This window comes from Mytilus galloprovincialis, chromosome 5, assembly GCF_965363235.1.
Source record: "Mytilus galloprovincialis chromosome 5, xbMytGall1.hap1.1, whole genome shotgun sequence".
Classification (NCBI taxonomy): domain Eukaryota; kingdom Metazoa; phylum Mollusca; class Bivalvia; order Mytilida; family Mytilidae; genus Mytilus; species Mytilus galloprovincialis.
The window spans coordinates 72,694,874-72,715,791 of NC_134842.1; the positions used below are offsets into that span (position 1 = coordinate 72,694,874).

The 20,918-nt window shown below is 32.6% G+C and overlaps 1 protein-coding gene across 1 annotated transcript in view; it reads right to left on the reverse strand.

Annotated features, from left to right (window-relative positions):
* Window positions 1-11,568, reverse strand: part of LOC143076367 (peroxisomal acyl-coenzyme A oxidase 3-like) — a 41,357-nt gene extending 29,789 nt beyond the window's left edge. The window contains exon 1 of the mRNA XM_076252097.1: window positions 11,239-11,568. Within this exon, the coding sequence (XP_076108212.1) occupies window positions 11,239-11,475 (237 nt within the window). The 5' untranslated portion in view covers window positions 11,476-11,568. The remainder of the gene's footprint in view (window positions 1-11,238) is intronic.
* Between the last annotated feature and the right edge of the window lie 9,350 nt (window positions 11,569-20,918).

Sequence of the window (20,918 nt, forward strand, 5' to 3'; positions counted from 1 at the left end):
AAACCTTGTGTTAAAATTTCATATATTTCTATTCACTTTTACTAAAGTTAGAGTGCGAAAACTAAAAGTATTCGGACGACGACGCAGACGCCAACGTGATAGCAATATACGACGAAAAAAATTTCAATTTTTGCAGTCTTATAATAATCAATGAATATGTTCTGCTGGAACTTATTTTACAGAAAATAAGTACCGGTACCTTTAACATATTGCACAGCAAAATATTTTCTTGTTACACTTAAGAATTATAATGCAAGCTGGATGCTGTAAGTACTGTGCGTGCATTGGGTACATTTGCAATTGAAGGCATTACTGTAGAATGAATATAAGAATAAATAAAGGCGTTTATAATGTATCATAATATGTATCTTTGTTTTATCATTTACCTCCTTGTTTCCTGTTGATGTCATGGGTGTTCTAATCATACATGTAGCTAACAGGTCATGGCACAGTTTCAAAAGAGTGTTTCTTTTGTTTCTTTATTTCTTTTAATATAATTGATCAGTCACTTTGTCCTTTTCAAATTAATACAAATGTTCATTTTCAACTATATTAAATACTTTTTTTCCGAATGACCTAATAATTATTTTTTATAATACTCTTTCCTGGTTCATCAATATAATACATGTTTCTTATAATGACTTAAAACTCACTGATGACAAGTGCTCAGTATCAGAGACATTGTTTGCCTTAAATTAGTGGAGAATAAAGGCTTTTTCCCCTGGAAAAGAATCCTAATTTGAAAAAAAATGGCTTAAAATTATTCCCAAAAAGACAACTTTTTTCTCAAACAGTGCAGTCACATAGTACGGTGACCGAGTAAGGAAAAGTCGCTTATTTAAGGAGTTTAATTGTCATTCGGACTATACGGCTATAAATCACAGTATTGGTAGTTGAAAGGTTAATCTTAACATTTTGACTTGTCGTCAAAAAATCGTACGGTGCAATTTTTGTAAAATGGGCTTTGAAATACGTTAGTTCACGTGAACACAAAATCAACGTAGAAAAGTTTTGAGGTATAAGTTGTAAAATAACATCCGTGATATGATTTCTGTTGTTATATACATTGTTGTTACACCTTATTTGAACGATTTCAAATACAGTTTAGTAATATTAACCCATTTTTTAAGAGTTTATGTAAAAGATTAAAACTATGAATATTTTGCATTGAAAAGAGTACGTTTCAATTTAATTTCATAATTTTTTTTAATGCAAAATGTAAAATAATTCACATTTCTATGATATTTAATACCTTTATTAATCAATAATATCAAATTAATTTATATCAGAAGCATTATTTCAGCAATTTAAGCCAGATATAAGTTTTAACGCCCATACGACGGAGCTAGTCGAAAATCATATACAGCCTATTATAGATACATATAAGCAAAGGGAATGAGCTGTATCAAATACTAGGATGTGTTCCTTGAAGCAGTAGACAGTATGTGTCAAATGTTAGAGTAGAACGAGACAGAAATTTGTAACTTCCTTGAGATTGTCTTCTCAAATGTATGCTCATGTTTTTGTAACCAACCGTACCAATTACTGAAGGTGTATGCAAGTTTACATACTCGATATGCTTCAACTTTCTGAGAATTTCATAGATGGCTACTTTGCTTTCAAACAGACTCCTGGACATTTCAACGGTTCATGGAAAGACATGGCAACAGAAAGACCGTTCTAGAAGCCTCAAGGGGATCAGGTGGCACTGTAGGCATAACAAATCAAAAGTCTGCGCTGGTTAGATGGACCCTTTCTAGACATTTCTTAGAATCTCTTAGCCGTGTAACGCTGAAAAGGGCTGGAATTGCTGCAATTAATGCATTATCACAAGGGGAAATAAAGCTAAAAGCAATGAAAAGAGATGAACATGTTATTGCCACTGTGGATCATCTGAATGATCCATGACTGATCCCTTTGATGTGGAATCCCATCCTCCGTGTCTTATTAACATCTCTTCTAGAATGCATGCTACACGAGATATTCGAGATTCTTTGCTCACAGCTGAATAGGAAGGCTTGAAAATGTCTAAAAAAAATTATCACTATTGCTCTTTCTTTAGATCCAGGCAATGAGTCTTTATAGTCCTATATCAAAGTCAAAACTAAAAACGTTTTACAACATGACCACAAAAACAAACATTAGATATAAATCGGAGGAAATACTTTTAGCTCAAATAAACCCATAATTTGTATTTAGACGTGCACTGATTTTGGCAAAAAGTAGAGATGATGCATGATACCATAGAACATGTGCTGTAGCACCCTGTAGGTCCCATTCCAAATTCCTTTTTGCAAGATGACGGCACCATCAGAAAATCATGCAAGTCTGATTTGGCGAAGCAATTAGAATCTGAGTCTCTTGTGCACTTTCCATACCCTTCTTTGTACCATCACTTTCAACTTGCATCAGCGATGGTATGGCATTGGTTCAATGTATTGATATTAAGAAAGGTAAATTATTCGGTGACCTTGCAGCTGACTTAAAACATATGTTCTGATGAATTTCTATAGCTCACACAGTAGCAGATGTTTTTGACCGCTACGAAATGAACAACTCTATAACGTCTGCCGTTAAGGGAACGCTGCACATAGACTACAGCTTCCACCAAAGTGTATAAGATTATTGAGTGGAGAAGTATTCCTAACTGCAAAACTTTGACAAATCCCTTATGATTCCACCTGATGTGAGCTTTACATAGGCAGAACGTTTGTCAATTCCGAAATTGTCAAAGTTATTTATACCAACACTGTTAATGGCTGTAGTAACTTGCTTAGCACTCAAGAGGAGACCTAGGCTGATACTGAATTCCTTAAACTTTGACACGAAGTTTAGAGAAATGGGAAAGAGAGGAAGAACAAGCATACAGACCTTTAATACAAATGTGTTTGTTCTGTATGTTCGTGTTCACTACTATAAATGTATGACACATTCAAGCGAGTTGTGGGTGCAGATGGGGAGCATTATCAGTGCAAAGGATGGACGGAGATTTTCACCCATTCACTAACTATGTGTCTGTTTTCCCCAACAATTTGTAAACTACTAACTGCTGTACATAGCCGACCGGATGCGACACAACTTTGTCTCTGTTTGGAGTAGGTAAACAAACTATCTACCAGACTTTGAAGGACACGCACGACTATTTCATAGGTTTTTGGAGTTTCGATAATATTGCCAAAGATAAAACCCTTGCATGTACATGAAAGTTAATTTCAAAGCTCTATGACCAGAAAAATCTCTTTAAAACCATTCCATTATAATTATTATCCAATGCGCGTCAAGCTTGCCGCTAGTAAAGATGTAAGTTTACAGTCAGATTACCTCTCTGTGAGGCGGCACTGAAACAGCATGTTTTACGTAATTCGTTTCAAACTGAAAATTTGGACCGCATTACGCATTGCTCATGTTGCTAAACCCCCTATTACGTCAATTTTACAATACGACTGGCGATAATTAAATGATTCATTACACCCCATGTATTGTAAAGGGCATATGTCAGCAGAATTCTTACAGAATCTTGTGTTTTCATTGAAAGCAAAATCTCCATGTAAAATAGTCATGTGTTTGTTCACAACAACACCCTACATGTCTGAAGCTTTGCTCTTGGAAAGTTTATAATTATGTAGACATTTCGAATCATGTTCCTTGATAGATGAACCAAAACATACTTATGGCATAATTCTGTTGTGTGGATATCTTTGATTGGATTTTTGATTGCAACTGTTTTCGAGGTATCATGCGTGCTTTTTAGTTATAATGAATTACATGAATAAGCTTGGTCAAAATACGCCTTCATGATAGTAGGCTTCAGTTCAAAATAGTAATAGTTATCCTTTATTGCTGACGTTGAATGTCAACAAGCAATATAACTTCTGTAACTTTAACAGAATATGTGTATCATAGATCAAGTGTTTGAAAAACGCCAATTTACAGAATAAATCGATTTCCTAATTCTTTTTGTTTTACATTTTCGAGGTAATTCATTGTTAATAGATTTGTAAAAATGTCTGTATCTGAAATTTAAACTTAATTGATGTATATATCTTCAAATTTTAAAAGTATGGAAGAAGAAAAAAGAAAAACAGAATTTGATCTTTGACCTTATTTTATGCAAAACTGTCACCACATTTCTTTTTGACGACATCGATATTTCAAAAGTACTCATTTTTCCGAATCCAATGATATATAATTCAGCCATATAGTATGTTTGACGATTAAATCTAAAAAATATTGGGTCTGGTCACCGTACTAACAGTAGTAATTGTGCATGATACAAACTGAAACCCACTAATTTCAACAATTTTCTTCCCTAAAATGACTATATGTGCACATTTGAGGGTCTATTCAATGATTTATGTATCATCACTGACAAAATGGGATCTTGTTTCAAAGCAGGGTTTGACTCTTGAAAAATGGGTCTGTAAATTGAAGTTTCAGTCAAATTCATGGTTTATTTTAATTTTCCCAATTTGATGAAAACGAGGCATATTTTCCAAATAAAAAAGGGTAGAGGTAGTTTTGAAAAAAGCCAACAATATCACTGAGTATATAAGATAACTTGTTTAATTAACCCTTTCCTCCATAAAGAGTTAATTTAGACGCTTTTTGAAGCCACCCCCTTTAATTCCATAATGACGCCTTTTGAAGCCTGTGTAGTGCCTCAGTTGAAACATCTTACCTTCGAAAAATCTGAATCAGACCTAATAAAATTTGTATCTAATATAAAAAGGATATTCAAGAGAACATCTGACTGGAATATCATTGATGAAATATTCCTTTTAGCAATGCATTGATACTTTAAACCTGACGGATTTTTTTTTTTTTAAAATTCCTATGCGAATCAAGTATGTACAACATGTACAAAAGAAATGTCAATGCAGGAAAGGGTTAACCAGTGGAACATATTTCACAGACAAGGAACTTATTTCACCAAGTAAGGAACAAATCTCACAAATCCGGAACTTATTAGTTTAGTTTCCATGGTTTAAACATATTTATTTATAGTGAATTGGGAAACAAGTTTTGTAACTTATATCAATCCCTTTCCACTTTGCAGGTGTGAGTGCTGCCTTGTAGCGGCATTAGGCTAGCCTGCTCTTTTTCAAAATCTACAAGGGTGTCTTCACCATGCAAGAGATATGGCTCTTTCTGAACACGGGTCAGCCATTTATCGTCCTCTTCCGACATACTATCATCGTTTCCTCTAAACCATACTCACAAATGGTGTCAAGGGAGAGCCGAAAATTATTAGTTCCACTGGAATTTTTTTCATACATGTAAGAACAAATTTTGGCTCACATAGCAGCTCTCAAAATGCATTCATACAGTATACATGGTACATGTATTACTATAGCATGCTTACATTAAGCCTGAGACCATACATATTTTGTACATAAATTTATGTCAGGAAGATTAGTATTTCCTCAGGCCATTATGTAAAAGAATAGATATCCGGTACTCAAACAGCAAGTCCAAATAATTATGCTGTATAGAAAGGCTATTTTTGATGTGACGCCTTCCTTGATTGAAGGAAGGATTTTTTTTTATGTATATAAAATCCATACAAATTGGCATAATTATTTCTGAAATATTTGGACTAGGTAATCATGGTAATGCCAAGCACATTATTATCATTAGCATGATTAGCAATAAAAAACAGTCAGGGGACTTACTGAAATAAGTGATTTTTAAATCACTTATTTGAGTAGCAAATTCGAGGTTTTATCACAAATTGGGATTTTGTAGTTTTTTTAAAATTTTAAACACATAGGTTTAAATAATATCTTTTAATTAGTAAAATTAAAAAAATATGAACTTTTTACTTCTTTTAAGTAGCAAGGTTTATGCCTTTGATGCTATCATTTAGCTGAAAATTCTATTTTAGTTGAAAAAATGCTGTAATAATGGCTTTACCTAATGAGCTGATACTTTCTTCAAAGATTTTTCACAGCAGCGGGAGTATTTTTCCTGTGAAGTTCAAGGTTTCATCTTTCAGATTATGCAATAAAATTCTACTGTTCGCGATAAAAATTTCACTGTTCGGGGGTGTTGAAATTAGTGGGGGTTATTAACAGAATGATACTTAAAGAAGTGATTTTTGGGAAGGAAATTGAGGTCTGATACGTAAACAAGTGATTTTTATGTCATTATCCTAGATTCAGTACAAGGTCATCACCTGAAATGACCTGGTCATCCTAGACAACACAGATGTTGGTTCTGATAAGTTTAGAAACAAATCAAACATAATTAGTCTCTGGATCATTAGTTGTCGGGAATACGTGAATTAAGGAATAAAACGTTGCATGTTCTAATAATGTAATCGATCTATATAATGCCCAAGTATACAAGTGACACGTCACAAAGTCTTGACGTTACAATATAAGACATAAGTGACGTTCCCGCGGTGTGTTCGTGCCGTATTTACAACATTCTGGGGGCCGCAAAAAGTTAAAATTCTATATACAATACAATCTCAAATGTGAATAAGAAATTTCAAATTAAAAATATTTACGCTTGAAAATTAAAGTCTCTATGTATAGAAAATAATAACTGTCTTTGTATAGTGGTATTAAAATTTGACACTTAAACACTTTTAAATAACGATTCACAGTTCATATATAAAGGGGTAGTTAACAGTTCACATCCGTTCTTTATCATCTCGATTTGAAGGCAGATTCAACCAATTACGGATTCATTCACCAGCCTTTACACTTGCTTGACATCTTGGTCGAATGTCTTGTACGGTGCTTTGTTCACATGTATCATCTTTTTCCGTATTACATGTAATTTCGAGCGGATATAGTTTCACTATCGGCCTTGTAGTTTCGGTATTTTTCATCTTTATTTTGCGGCACGCACAAATCCATCGTTTCCTCGAATAAGTTCAGTTACAATGGCCATTTTCCAATTATTCAAAAGTGTCTGAATAATTCTCTTTGTCGTTCATTTTGTTTTGTTAGTTATGAATAGTCCATAAACACTGGTTCACTGTTGTCCTGTTCTGAATGTGGATAAGATAACAATCTTATTTTTCTACCACATAAGAGATGCGACGGAGTAAGTGGTTCACTGTCGTTGATATTCGTTGAGGTGTATGTTAGTGGTCTGTCGTTCATTACACTTTCTACTTCTGTAACAATAGTGCACAAGGTTTGAAAATCGACCAATGATTTTCTGAGGACTTTTTTTAACATAGTTTTTGTTTCTGCTATTAGTCTCTCCCAAAATCCACCATACCAGGGAGCACGATTCGGAATAAATCTCCACTGTACACCTAAATCTGCGATTTTACTTTGTACATTTTGCGATTCAACTATTTGTTTGATTTCTTTTGAAGCTGCAACAAAGGTCAGCGCATTGTCCGTTATAACAACTTTCGGTGTAGACCTGCCACTTGTGAACTGGCGAAAAGCTTGCATAAAACATTCTGCTGATAAATTCGGTAAAACCTCTAAATGTACTCCTCTTGTTGACGCACATGTAAATAAGCACATGTATGCCTTCGTTATATTTTTGTGTTCATCCCTTACATGTAGTGCTCCTGTAAAGTCAATACCGGTCACATTGAATGGCGGTGCATCTTGAAGGCGTGCTTTGGGTAAAGGCGGCAGATCCGGGGCCTTATACGAAGTTCCATTTACTTTAAGACATGCAGTACATTTACGTAAAATCTTATTAACAAATTGACGAATACACGGTATCCAAAAGTTTTGAGGTATATGCCATATGGTACTACTAGTTCCTGAGTGTAGTAAATTCTCGTGTGCATCTCGCACTATCAACGTTGTTAGCTGCGTGTTTGCTGGTAACAAAATAGGAAATTTGGCGGACTCGGGAATCGGTGCATTCTCTATCCTTCCTTTACATCGGATAATGTTATTCTGATCCATAAATGAATTCAACTGACGAATCCTAGATATATTCTTTGTACTGTCTCCTTTTACTAGCGTGTCGTATTCCTCCGGGTAGTTTAATATTTGGCATGACCTAATCCAGAATTGTGCTGACTTCTGTATTTCTTTCACATTACATGAACCAAATGTTCTGTCTTCCTTTGATAATCTACAGTTTTGAATAAAACGTATTACATATGCCGTCGTTCTTAATAGTTTCTTGTATGAAGAAAATCTGTCAATTTCCACCAAATCGTGAATTTCTGTCGTTCTATTCTCAAGTGTTGGTTGCTGGACATCCATGTTATCAGTCAATGTAGAAAGTACAGAGTTATCTTCAATCGTATGAACTGGGCGTTTTGTTGTATCTGTAATCCACGACGGACCATGCCTCCATAGCATGTTTTCTGTATATTGTGTGGCCGTTATTCCGCGTGTAAGTATGTCTGCTGGATTTTGATCTGTCGGACAGTATCGCCATCTATAGGGTCTTGTTAACTCGTTTATTTCAGCAACTCTGTTTGCAATAAATCGTTTTAGTGGTTTTTTCGACATCAGCCAGTTCAGTACTATTTGACTGTCAGACCATAATTCTACGTTGCTAATGTTGGTAAACTTTGTAAATCATTATTTGGTGGTATAATGTCTAGCAATGCCTTCATGTGTGCTTGCCTAATCTTACTAGATTGTCCGTATCTTTCTTTTAATACATTAATTGCCTCCTTGTAATTAGCGTTTGTCAATGCGAACCCGTCAATTGTATGTGAAGCTTCACCTCCGAGTTGTGATTTTAAATAGTTGAACTTTTGAATATCTGGTAGACTCGGGTTCATATGTACTGCCGATTCGAAAAAATCCCAGAAAGATTGCCATTCAATAATATTTCCACTGAAATTGGGCAAAGCTAATTTCGGAAGGTGGTGTGTTTGATTGCTAAACGTTGACATTGACGGTGCGATATAGCTCTGTTGTTGATTTTCAATACATAACAGGCTATTATTTGAACTTGGAATTATTTTTAATTATGGAATTTGCATAATTTCTTGTGTTTAAAATTTTTAATTAATTCCATGTTTATTTGGTATTATAATCTTTTAAGCAATTAATAAAACTTTCCATAAAATGTATTTTGGTTAGATAGTGTTGTGCGCGGCACAGTACATTCTATTGAAAATAAACTATTTTCTTTGTAATAGAAAGCCTTGTGCGCAGCACAGAACATTTCAGTACACAATAAACATGGAATTTATTAAAAATTTCAATAACAAGAAAACAAGCAAATTCCATAATTAAAAATAATTTCAAGTTCAAATAATAGCCTGTTACATGTAGTTGGAATAAATGGTGATGCTTCATAATTCAATGTTTGATATGATGAAGTTGACTGTTGATTTGTATGATTGTTCGAATTGTCTAAACTTTGTATGAATATACGCAAATGTTTTAGTTTAGTTTCTAAATCTAAAGTATACTCATCTGTGTTGAGAATTTCTTCTTCAATATCCTCTGCATCGATTGCACTTATAATTTGTTGATTCAAATCTTCTAAAAGTTTCTTCTTCTGTTCCACACTCTCGAATGTCGCTAAAAGATCTACCCTGGCTAACTCCGCTTCGTTTTTCAAATAGTCAATTTTCCGTAAATGTCTTGTAAGGCCAAAAATAAAATATTGTTTGTTTCCCCTCACACGACCGACCCGGTAAAATCAACGCGACCCGAAAAATTTTATTGGCCATTCTTGTCCACTATTTTTTTTTTGCTATGTTGGTTATTAGTGATATCTTTCGGATGCTGTAGTCAACGATCGTTGGGTTTTGGTGATACCTTTCCGATGCTGTAGTCAACGAGAGTTTTAAATCAAGGTATTTTTGCATTGAAGCGTCTACATGATTCGGAATCAAGGAAAACAAACAAAATGCTTTCCACACGATTTGTTTGTGTGCAAGGGTGATCTTTTTTTGAAAATAAAAAAAACCTGAAGCATCTTTCAACCCGCTGAGTGCATCTTGATTTGCTTTGTGTCTAACCTCTGTTCCTGTTTAAAGGATACAATCTTAAAGACTTTGAGTAAAAATTGTCTGACTCGTGCTTTAAAATCTATCTACTTTGTCTTTGAACAGGTTGGGCACAAGTCAGGAAATGATTTGTATGTTTTTTTGCATTGAGTTCTAGAAGAAACAAGGCTTCACTTTATATTCATGTTTTGTATTTCCTAAAATACTTTTAATAAGTATTTACGAATTCTAATGACTGAACATAACTGAATTATGTTCACTTCTATTGAAAATTTTTATTCATCGAATTTTAATTCCCAAGTGATTAACATACATGTATCTTTTTGTCATCTCATAATTGATGATCAAGGTATGAATTAGTGTACAAAGGAAATGTTTTGTTGTGAGCTATGCATTAAATTAGACTTGAAATAAGCTTGATTTTCTAACTAAAAAAACACTTTAAGCATTAAGCATTGTTATCCAGTGGCGGATCCAGAACTTTTCCTTAAGGGGGGCCCGCTGACTGACTTAAGGGGGGGCCCGCTCCAGTCATGCATCAGTGATTCCCTATATAATCAACCAATCTTTTCCCCCTGGATCCGCCTATGTTATCACAAGTAGAATGTGCGCTTTTGTAGATTTCATTATATTAAATGAATAGGAAAAAAAAAGAAGGTCCCTGTATACTGGTTTTTTTTAAACACCAGAAAACTGTGGTGTACACTGAATTAGAATACAGGGAATACCCCACTTTTCTTGACTTCAGCCTTACCTGTTGAATTTTGTACAAATTCAATATAGAAAACCATATCAAGGAATAAAATAAAATAATTTGCCTACCTACCTACCCATACTCTAACAACCTCAGTCGGGAGAGGGGAAACAAAGATATTTTTAATGTTGGCCTAACTACACTTCTGTTCGCTTTCCTTATCGATTTCAGCTTATTCAAATCCATTGGGCACGGCACCAAAATGTCGGGAATACGTGAATTAAGGAATAAAACGTTGCATGTTCTAATAATGTAATCGATCTATATAATGCCCAAGTATACAAGTGACACGTCACAAAGTCTTGACGTTACAATATAAGACATATATAAAGTGACATTCCCGCGGTGTGATCGCGCCGTATTTACAACATTAGTATTCTATATTTAAAGCAACATTAAAATTAATCACTTCTTCTAGTGATTAATTTGTACTACTTAAACAGGTGATTATTAAAGAAAGACAACTCTAACTTCCAACCTTTATGGAAATAATGTTACTTGAATCAGTGATTTAGAAAATCACTTGTTTAAGTAAGTCCCCTGACTGAAAAAGGTAGACATCAACCAGGATTATTACCTTAAATCTTAAAATCTCCTCTCCATCCATATAAATCTTCATATTCCTCCAGTCAAATGAGGACTTTTTCCTGTAGGTATCCAATGGACCTTGTTTTGCCTGTCTGAGTATTTCTAAATCATATAGATTTTGTTCCATTGCTTCAGATTCAGTCCCTGGGACTACGACTGCAGGATCCAGGGGTGAATTTGTTTGCTGGTTCGAAGTCAGCCTCAAGGATACAGATTTCCTGCTCATATTGCACAAAATATTCTGAGAACAGCTGCAGTATGTAGCCGTCGTCTTGCATAAACTGTCCAAAGTTCAGATTTGGATTGTGGTTAGGAAAAATGCTGAGACATTCCGTATTGAAGGGTTACACTAAAGACCTGAAAGTGGACCTGAAAAGACCTGAAAAGACCTGAAAAGACCAGAAAATGTACAACTAAAATTATTCAAGTTGCAATAACTTTTTTATTATCGGATGGAATTTCTTCAAGTTGGAATTTTATTAATTGTTAATATCCATATTTCATTAAAATTTAATTGTTTTTTATAAAAAAAAATTTGATGCCAAAAGTTGGACCTGAACGGAGAAATGAAAAGACCTGAAGGAACCTGAAAATCTATGGTTATGGTCGGACTCGTTCTAACTGCAATAACTTTTTTTAATATTAAGTGGGTATCTTTCAACTTCTGATTTTGTGAAACAAAAAGTTCAATATAATGATAATATATAAAAAAATATATATAAAAAATATTGTTGGATGTCATAACTCGGACCATGCGGACCTGATCGGAAAATTAAAAATCTGAATGAGTCTAAAATTCCGCTAATATTATTTTAAAACGAAAAATATAAATGTAGACGAAAAATATGGTTGTTAACTTTTCATGCTGGTTGTCATTGGACTGGAGATAACAAAGAATAATCTAAACTCGCATGTCAATTAAAACTTATAAGTCAAAGAGGCCATATTTTTCAAATAAAAGAAGTGTCTTCGGATTTTTTTTACATACCATACACATGATTGCATTCTTAGGCTTTTCTTTCATGGAAACCAAATCCCATGGACAGATTATTAGTAAATTAAGTTCTTAATTATTATTCAAATACGAGCTTCAAATACTACTTGGTAAAAAACAATTTCTGAAAGGGCTCAGAAATGACTGTTTTCAGTAAGATGATTTGTAATTCATTTGTTACTAATATTTGCTATTTGGAATTATATTTATATGTATTTATTTTTTGTGTATTGTTAAAATACTTCTGTCTGTCAAGGATTTGTATATCTTACTATACAAATCCTTGTGTCTGTTTTGTCATGATCGTTTATTTTTGTAATCTATATTTAGTATATATTGATTATACATGTACCTATATGTTGTAAAACATTTGGTTAATAAAGAATTGAAGGTACCGAATTGAATTGTGAAACAAGATATAGTGATTATTCAATTAAAGTGAAATGTTTATTTAGACTAATGATCCAATTATCACCTTATATCAATACAAGGTGTGAATTACAACCGGCACACGTTCACGTAATTAACCATTCCAATCGACGAACAAATGTACTTAAAGTACATATGGTTTATGGGGAATTTAAGCAATACTATTTTTTTCATTTTTCAAATAAAACAGTTTAAGACCTGCTTTAATATATATTAATGCAGTTTAAGTAAATTGAATTAGTTTGAATAATTTCAACGGACAATCTTCTTTTTTAATCCTTAGGTACAGGATTCATTATCAACAATTTTGTATTCAAATATATTCCTGTATAAATATAAAAGTTCTCTTCAATAGACTTTTGTCTAAAATAAAAACAAATCTATAGAAAAAACAATGTTACATGCATGCGAGTTAAAATACATCTACCCCTATGATCCATTCATGTGTTTAATTTCCCCGACAAGGTCCGAATTTAGTATATTTCGATAAAATTCTTTATCATTTCAAAGATATATTATACCTTTCCTTTAACAAAATTCATATTTCAAGGAGATTGATTTAAAACAGTTCAAGATCTTGAATAAAACTGACCGCATTTTTTTCAAGCAAATTTATGTTATTTAATATTCCGTTCAGGTCCGAGTTTTCACACTCCAAAGATATTTTTCATATCATTTTTTAAAATTTTATCATTATACTGAACTTTTGGTTTCACAAAACCAAAAGTTAAAAGATAATCATTGAATATTGAAAAAGATATTGAAGTTAGAATGAGTCCGGCCATAGATTTTCAGGTCCCTTCAGGTCTTTTCATTTCTCCCTTCAGGTCCAACTTTTGGCTTCAAAAATTTGTTTTTAATTTAAAACGTTTTAATTTTAATGACATATGAATATTAACAATTAATAAAATTCCAACTTGAAGAAATTCCATCCAATAACAAAAAAGTTATTGCAATTTGAATAATTTTAGTCGTATATTTTCAGGTCTTTTCAGGTCTTTTCAGGTCCACTTTCAGGTCTTTAGTGTAACCCCGTATTGAACCATAATAAATTTGCTAAAAGAAAGATTACAATCTCGAACTCGAAACAAAATTCAGTTAAAGAACCAATTAATCAAAACTTCGACCTGTCGTTAATTTTTCTCTTTATAATTAGATAAAAGCGGTAGATAAATTTGATATAGTTTAAATTTATATTTCGTAATATAGCTACATCATTATTTTTTTTTATATGAAATTGAACCAGAGACATGTGAATATATGTCTCTGATTTAACAATTCAAAAAAAATATGTTATTAAATTTTAGCTTAATCGATTTGCCACCCTATTAATAATCAAACACTAGTTTCAAATAAACTTTCAAAAAAACATGTAATAGTCAATGTGGATGGTTTTATGAGAATAAACTATCTTATCTTACACAGATTAGGTTTGACCAATCAGATAATAAAAGCACGACAGTGGTATCTATATTATACTTCTAGCAGGGGTGGATCCAGCCATTTTAAAAAGAGGGATTCCAAACCCAGGACAAAAAGGGGGGTCCAACTATATGTCCCCATTCAAATGCATTGACCGACCAAAACAAATGGGGGTTCGAACCCCCGGACCCCCTGCATCCGCCAATGTCTAGTTAGTCAATTGTCATGCTGAATATGCATGAAATATTTGCCAATGGAAAATCTAAGCAACAACTGAATCAATTAATCTATTAGTCAAGTGCTGACATATTTTGATATTATTGAACATAAGTTGTAGCTTGAAGCATGGGAATATTTAAGAGCATTGGGTTCAGCTTAAGAGCATTTATTTTATAAACAATGTAATATGTACCTCAAAACGAAAAATATTAGAAAATGAAATAACTACGTGACGTTATATTTCAAATACAGCGTAACATTACCACTGATAAAAAATTCTTCATTGGTTAACAAGAGCTCAGCATTATTACTTAGACTGTCTTCGTCTTTCATATCAGAATATCTAAATATAAGAAATAATGAACTGATATGATACGTAACATCAATATGTAACTTTTCATTTTATCATGATATGTTATCATGTAACTTTTCATTGGTATATTTTAAGAGCACTATCTTCATCTTGAAGCATTGGCATATTCTAAGAGTATTGGATTCAACTTGAAGCATTGACTTGAGAGCATTGGCATAGTTTAAGAGCATTGACTGTAGTTGACACCTTATAATCATTCTATCAATTGAATAAAGTTGATAAATTACTTGTTTCAGGGAAAACATTAATCACTGAACGATGATATTATTTCACTGCTAGCTGATCTCTCATGATGGTTATGATGGATGTCTGTCTAAAAGTCAGCTGTGATCAAATGTATATATATACATGAATATGAATCCTGCTTTGCAATCCACAAGAACAGCAGCAGCAAATACCAATTTTAACATGCCAGGGTTCCAACTCATGCTAACACAAGCTATAGACCACTGATGTTATCATTGTATGAAGGACGTGTACACCTTGCAATGAATTTATATACCGAATATTACACATAAAAACTACCAAATTTATGTTTTAACAAGAATGTGTACATTGTACACGGATGCCCTCTCGCACTATCATTTTCTATGTTTATTGGGCGGTGAAATTGGGGTAAAAACTCTAATTTGGCATTAAAATTAGAAATATCATATCATAGGTACTAGTAACATGTATAATAATTTTCAAGTTGATTGGACTTCAACTTCATCAAAAACAGCCTTAACCAAAAACTTTAACCTGAAACTTGCACTATCATTTTCTATTTTCAGTGGACCACGAAATTGGGTCAAAAACTCTAATTTGGCATTAAAATTAGAAAAAAATCATATCGTAGGGAACATGTGTACTAAAAAACAGTTATGGAGATTTATTCACTAAAATCAATCACAACCTTCCTTTTTGGTATGGAACCTTGTGGTATATATTCGTAGAGATCCATAGACTCAAGTTATTGTATGAAAACCCGAAAAACCTTAATTTATAACCTCTAATGCTCAAACAGCTGGGATAATATCTCCCAAAATCAATTTCAACCTTCCTTTTGTGGTAACAAAGGATCTATGTGGTATAATTTTATAGATATCCATGGCCATAGACTTCAAAATAATCAAGTTATTGCCTTGAAACCAGAAAATCATTTTTTTGCCCCTAATTCCTAAACAGTTAGTACAATAAGCCCCCATATGCTGAATATGCATGAAATATTTGCCAATGGAAAATCTAAGCAACAATCAATTAATCAATCTATTCGTCAAATGCTGACATATTTTAATATTATTGAACATAAGTTGTAGCTTGAAGCATGGGAATATTTAAGAGCATTGGGTTCAGTTTAAGAGCATTAATTTTATTAACAATGTAATAGATGTACCTCAAAACGAAAAAAAATAGAAAATAAAATAAACGTTATATTTCAAATGCAGCGTAACATTACCACTGATAAAAAATATCTTCATTGGTTAACAAGAGCTCAGCATTATTACTTAGACTGTCTTCGTCTTTCATATCAGAATATCTAAATATAAGAAATAATGAACTGATATGATACGTAACATCAATATGTATTTTTTCATTTTATCATGATATGTTATCATGTAACTTTTCGTTGGCATATTTTAAGAGCACTATCTTCATCTTGAAGCATTGGCATATTCTAAGAGTATTGGATTCAACTTGAAGCATTGACTTGAGAGCATTGGCATAGTTTAAGAGCATTGACTGTAGTTGACACCTTATAATCATTCTATCAATTGAATAAAGTTAATAAATTACTTGTTTCAGGGAAAACATTAATCACTGAACGATGATATTATTTCACTGCTAGCTGATCTCTCATGATGGTTATGATGGATGTCTGTCTAAAAGTCAGCTGTGATCAAATGTATATATATACATGAATATGAATCCTGCTTTGCAATCCACAAGAACAGCAGCAGCAAATACCAATTTTAACATGCCAGGGTTCCAACTCATACTAACACAAGCTATAGACCACTGATGTTATCATTGTATGAAGGACGTGTACACCTTGCAATGAATTTATATACCGAATATTACACATAAAAACTACCAAATTTATGTTTTAACAAGAATGTGTACATTGTACACGGATGCCCCACTCGCACTATCATTTTCTATGTTTATTGGGCGGTGAAATTGGGGTAAAAACTCTAATTTGGCATTAAAATTAGAAATATCATATCATAGGTACTAGTAACATGTATAATAATTTTCAAGTTGATTGGACTTCAACTTCATCAAAAACAGCCTTAACCAAAAACTTTAACCTGAAACTTGCACTATCATTTTCTATTTTCAGTGGACCACGAAATTGGGTCAAAAACTCTAATTTGGCATTAAAATTAGAAAAAAATCATATCGTAGGGAACATGTGTACTATAAAACAGTTATGGAGATTTATCCACTAAAATCAATCACAACCTTCCTTTTTGGTATGGAACCTTGTGGTATATATTCGTAGAGATCCATAGACTCAAGTTATTGTATGAAAACCCGAAAAACCTAAATTTATAAACTCTAATGCTCAAACAGCTGGGACAATATCTCCCAAAATCAATTCCAACATTCCTTTTGTGGTAACAAATGACCTATGTGGTATAATTTCATAGATATCCATAGACTTTAAAATAATCAAGTTATTGCCTTGAAACCAGAAAATCATTTTTTTCAGCCCCTTATTCCTAAACAGTTAGTACTATAAGCCCCCATATGCTGAATATGCATGAAATATTTGCCAATGGAAAATCTAAGCAACAATCAATTAATTAATCTATTAGTCAAATGCTGACATATTTTAATATTATTGAACATAAGTTGTAGCTTGAAGCATGGGAATATTTAAGAGCATTGGGTTCAGCTTAAGAGCATTAATTTTATTAACAATGTAATAGATGTACCTCAAAACGAAAAAAAATAGAAAATAAAATAAACATTATATTTCAAATGCAGCGTAACATTACCACTGATAAAAAATTCTTCATTGGTTAACAAGAGCTCAGCATTATTACTTAGACTGTCTTCGTCTTTCATATCAGAATATCTAAATATAAGAAATAATGAACTGATATGATACGTAACATCAATATGTATTTTTTCATTTTATCATGATATGTTATCATGTAACTTTTCGTTGGCATATTTTAAGAGCACTATCTTCATCTTGAAGCATTGGCATATTCTAAGAGTATTGGATTCAACTTGAAGCATTGACTTGAGAGCATTGGCATAGTTTAAGAGCATTGACTGTAGTTGACACCTTATAATCATTCTATCAATTGAATAAAGTTGATAAATTACTTGTTTCAGGGAAAACATTAATCACTGAACGATGATATTATTTCACTGCTAGCTGATCTCTCATGATGGTTATGATGGATGTCTGTCTAAAAGTCAGCTGTGATCAAATGTATATATATACATGAATATGAATCCTGCTTTGCAATCCACAAGAACAGCAGCAGCAAATACCAATTTTAACATGCCAGGGTTCCAACTCATGCTAATACAAGCTATAGACCACTGATGTTATCATTGTATGAAGGACGTGTACACCTTGCAATGAATTTATATACCGAATATTACACATAAAAACTACCAAATTTATGTTTTAACAAGAATGTGTCCATTGTACATGGATGACCCACTCGCACTATCAATAAGGTGTCAACTGCTCTTAAGTCAATGCTTCAAGTTGAATCCAATACTCTTAGAATATGCCAATGCTTCAAGATGAAGATAGTGCTCTTAAAATATGCCAATGAAAAGTTACATGATAACATATCACGATAGAATGAAAAGTTACATATTGATGTTACGTATCATATCAGTTCACTATTTCTTATATTTAGATATTTTGATATGAAAGACGAAGACAGTCTAAGTAATAATGCTGAGCTCTTGTTAACCAATGAAGATATTTTTTATCAGTGGTAATGTTACGCTGCATTTGAAATATAACGTTTATTTTATTTTCTAATATTTTTCGTTTTGAGGTACATCTATTACATTGTTAATAAAATTAATGCTCTTAAGCTGAACCCAATGCTCTTAAATATTCCCATGCCTCAAGCTACAACTTATGTTCAATAATATTAAAATATGTCAGCACTTGAATAATAGATTGATTAATTGATTGTTGCTTAGATTTTCCATGGGCAAATATTTCATGCATATTCAGCATAAACCATAAAACTACAAAATTTATGATATAACAAGAATGTGTCCATAGTACACGGATGCCCCACTCGCACTTTCTTTTTCTATGTTTATTGGGCGGTGAAATTGGGGTAAAAACTCTAATTTGGCGTTAAAATTAGAAAGATCATATCATAGGTACTAGTAACATGTATAATAATTTTCAAGTTGATTGGACTTCAACTTCATCAAAAACAGCCTTGACCAAAAACTTTAACCTGAAACTTGCACTATCATTTTCTATTTTCAGTGGACCACGAAATTGGGTCAAAAACTCTAATTTGGCATTAAAATTAGAAAAAAATCATATCGTAGGGAACATGTGTACTATAAAACAGTTATGGAGATTTATCCACTAAAATCAATCACAACCTTCCTTTTTGGTATGGAACCTTGTGGTATATATTCGTAGAGATCCATAGACTCAAGTTATTGTATGAAAACCCGAAAAACCTAAATTTATAAACTCTAATGCTCAAACAGCTGGGATAATATCTCCCAAAATCAATTCCAACATTCCTTTTGTGGTAACAAATGATCTATGTGGTATAATTTCATAGATATCCATAGACTTTAAAATAATCAAGTTATTGCCTTGAAACCAGAAAATCATTTTTTTCAGCCCCTTATTCCTAAACAGTTAGTACTATAAGCCCCCATATGCTGAATATGCATGAAATATTTGCCAATGGAAAATCTAAGCAACAATCAATTAATTAATCTATTAGTCAAATGCTGACATATTTTAATATTATTGAACATAAGTTGTAGCTTGAAGCATGGGAATATTTAAGAGCATTGGGTTCAGCTTAAGAGCATTAATTTTATTAACAATGTAATAGATGTACCTCAAAACGAAAAAAAAATAGAAAATAAAATAAACATTATATTTCAAATGCAGCGTACATTACCACTGATAAAAAATGTCTTCATTGGTTAACAAGAGCTCAGCATTATTACTTAGACTGTCTTCGTCTTTCATATCAGAATATCTAAATATAGGAAATAATGAACTGATATGATACGTAACATCAATATGTATTTTTTCATTTTATCATGATATGTTATCATGTAACTTTTCATTGGCATATTTTAAGAGCACTATCTTCATCTTGAAGCATTGGCATATTCTAAGAGTATTGGATTCAACTTGAAGCATTGACTTGAGAGCATTGGCATAGTTTAAGAGCATTGACTGTAGTTGACACCTTATAATCATTCTATCAATTGAATAAAGTTGATAAATTACTTGTTTCAGGGAAAACATTAATCACTGAACGATGATATTATTTCACTGCTAGCTGATCTCTCATGATGGTTATGATGGATGTCTGTCTAAAAGTCAGCTGTGATCAAATGTATATATATACATGAATATGAATCCTGCTTTGCAATCCACAAGAACAGCAGCAGCAAATACCAATTTTAACATGCCAGGGTTCCAACTCATACTAACACAAGCTATAGACCACTGATGTTATCATTGTATGAAGGACGTGTACACCTTGCAATGAATTTATATACCGAATATTACAAATAAAAACTACCAAATTTATGTTTTAACAAGAATGTGTACATTGTACACGGATGCCCTCTCGCACTATCATTTTCTATGTTTATTGGGCGGTGAAATTGGGGTAAAAACTCTAATTTGGCATTAAAATTAGAAATATCATATCATAGGTACTAGTAACATGTATAATAATTTTCAAGTTGATTGGACTTCAACTTCATCAAAAACAGCCTTAACCAAAAACTTTAACCTGAAACTTGCACTATCATTTTCTATTTTCAGTGGACCACGAAATTGGGTCAAAAACTCTAATTTGGCATTAAAATTAGAAAAAAATCATATCGTAGGGAACATGTGTACTATAAAACAGTTATGGAGATTTATTCACTAAAATCAATCACAACCTTCCTTTTTGGTATGGAACCTTGTGGTATATATTCGTAGAGATCCATAGACTCAAGTTATTGTATGAAAACCCGAAAAACCTTAATTTATAACCTC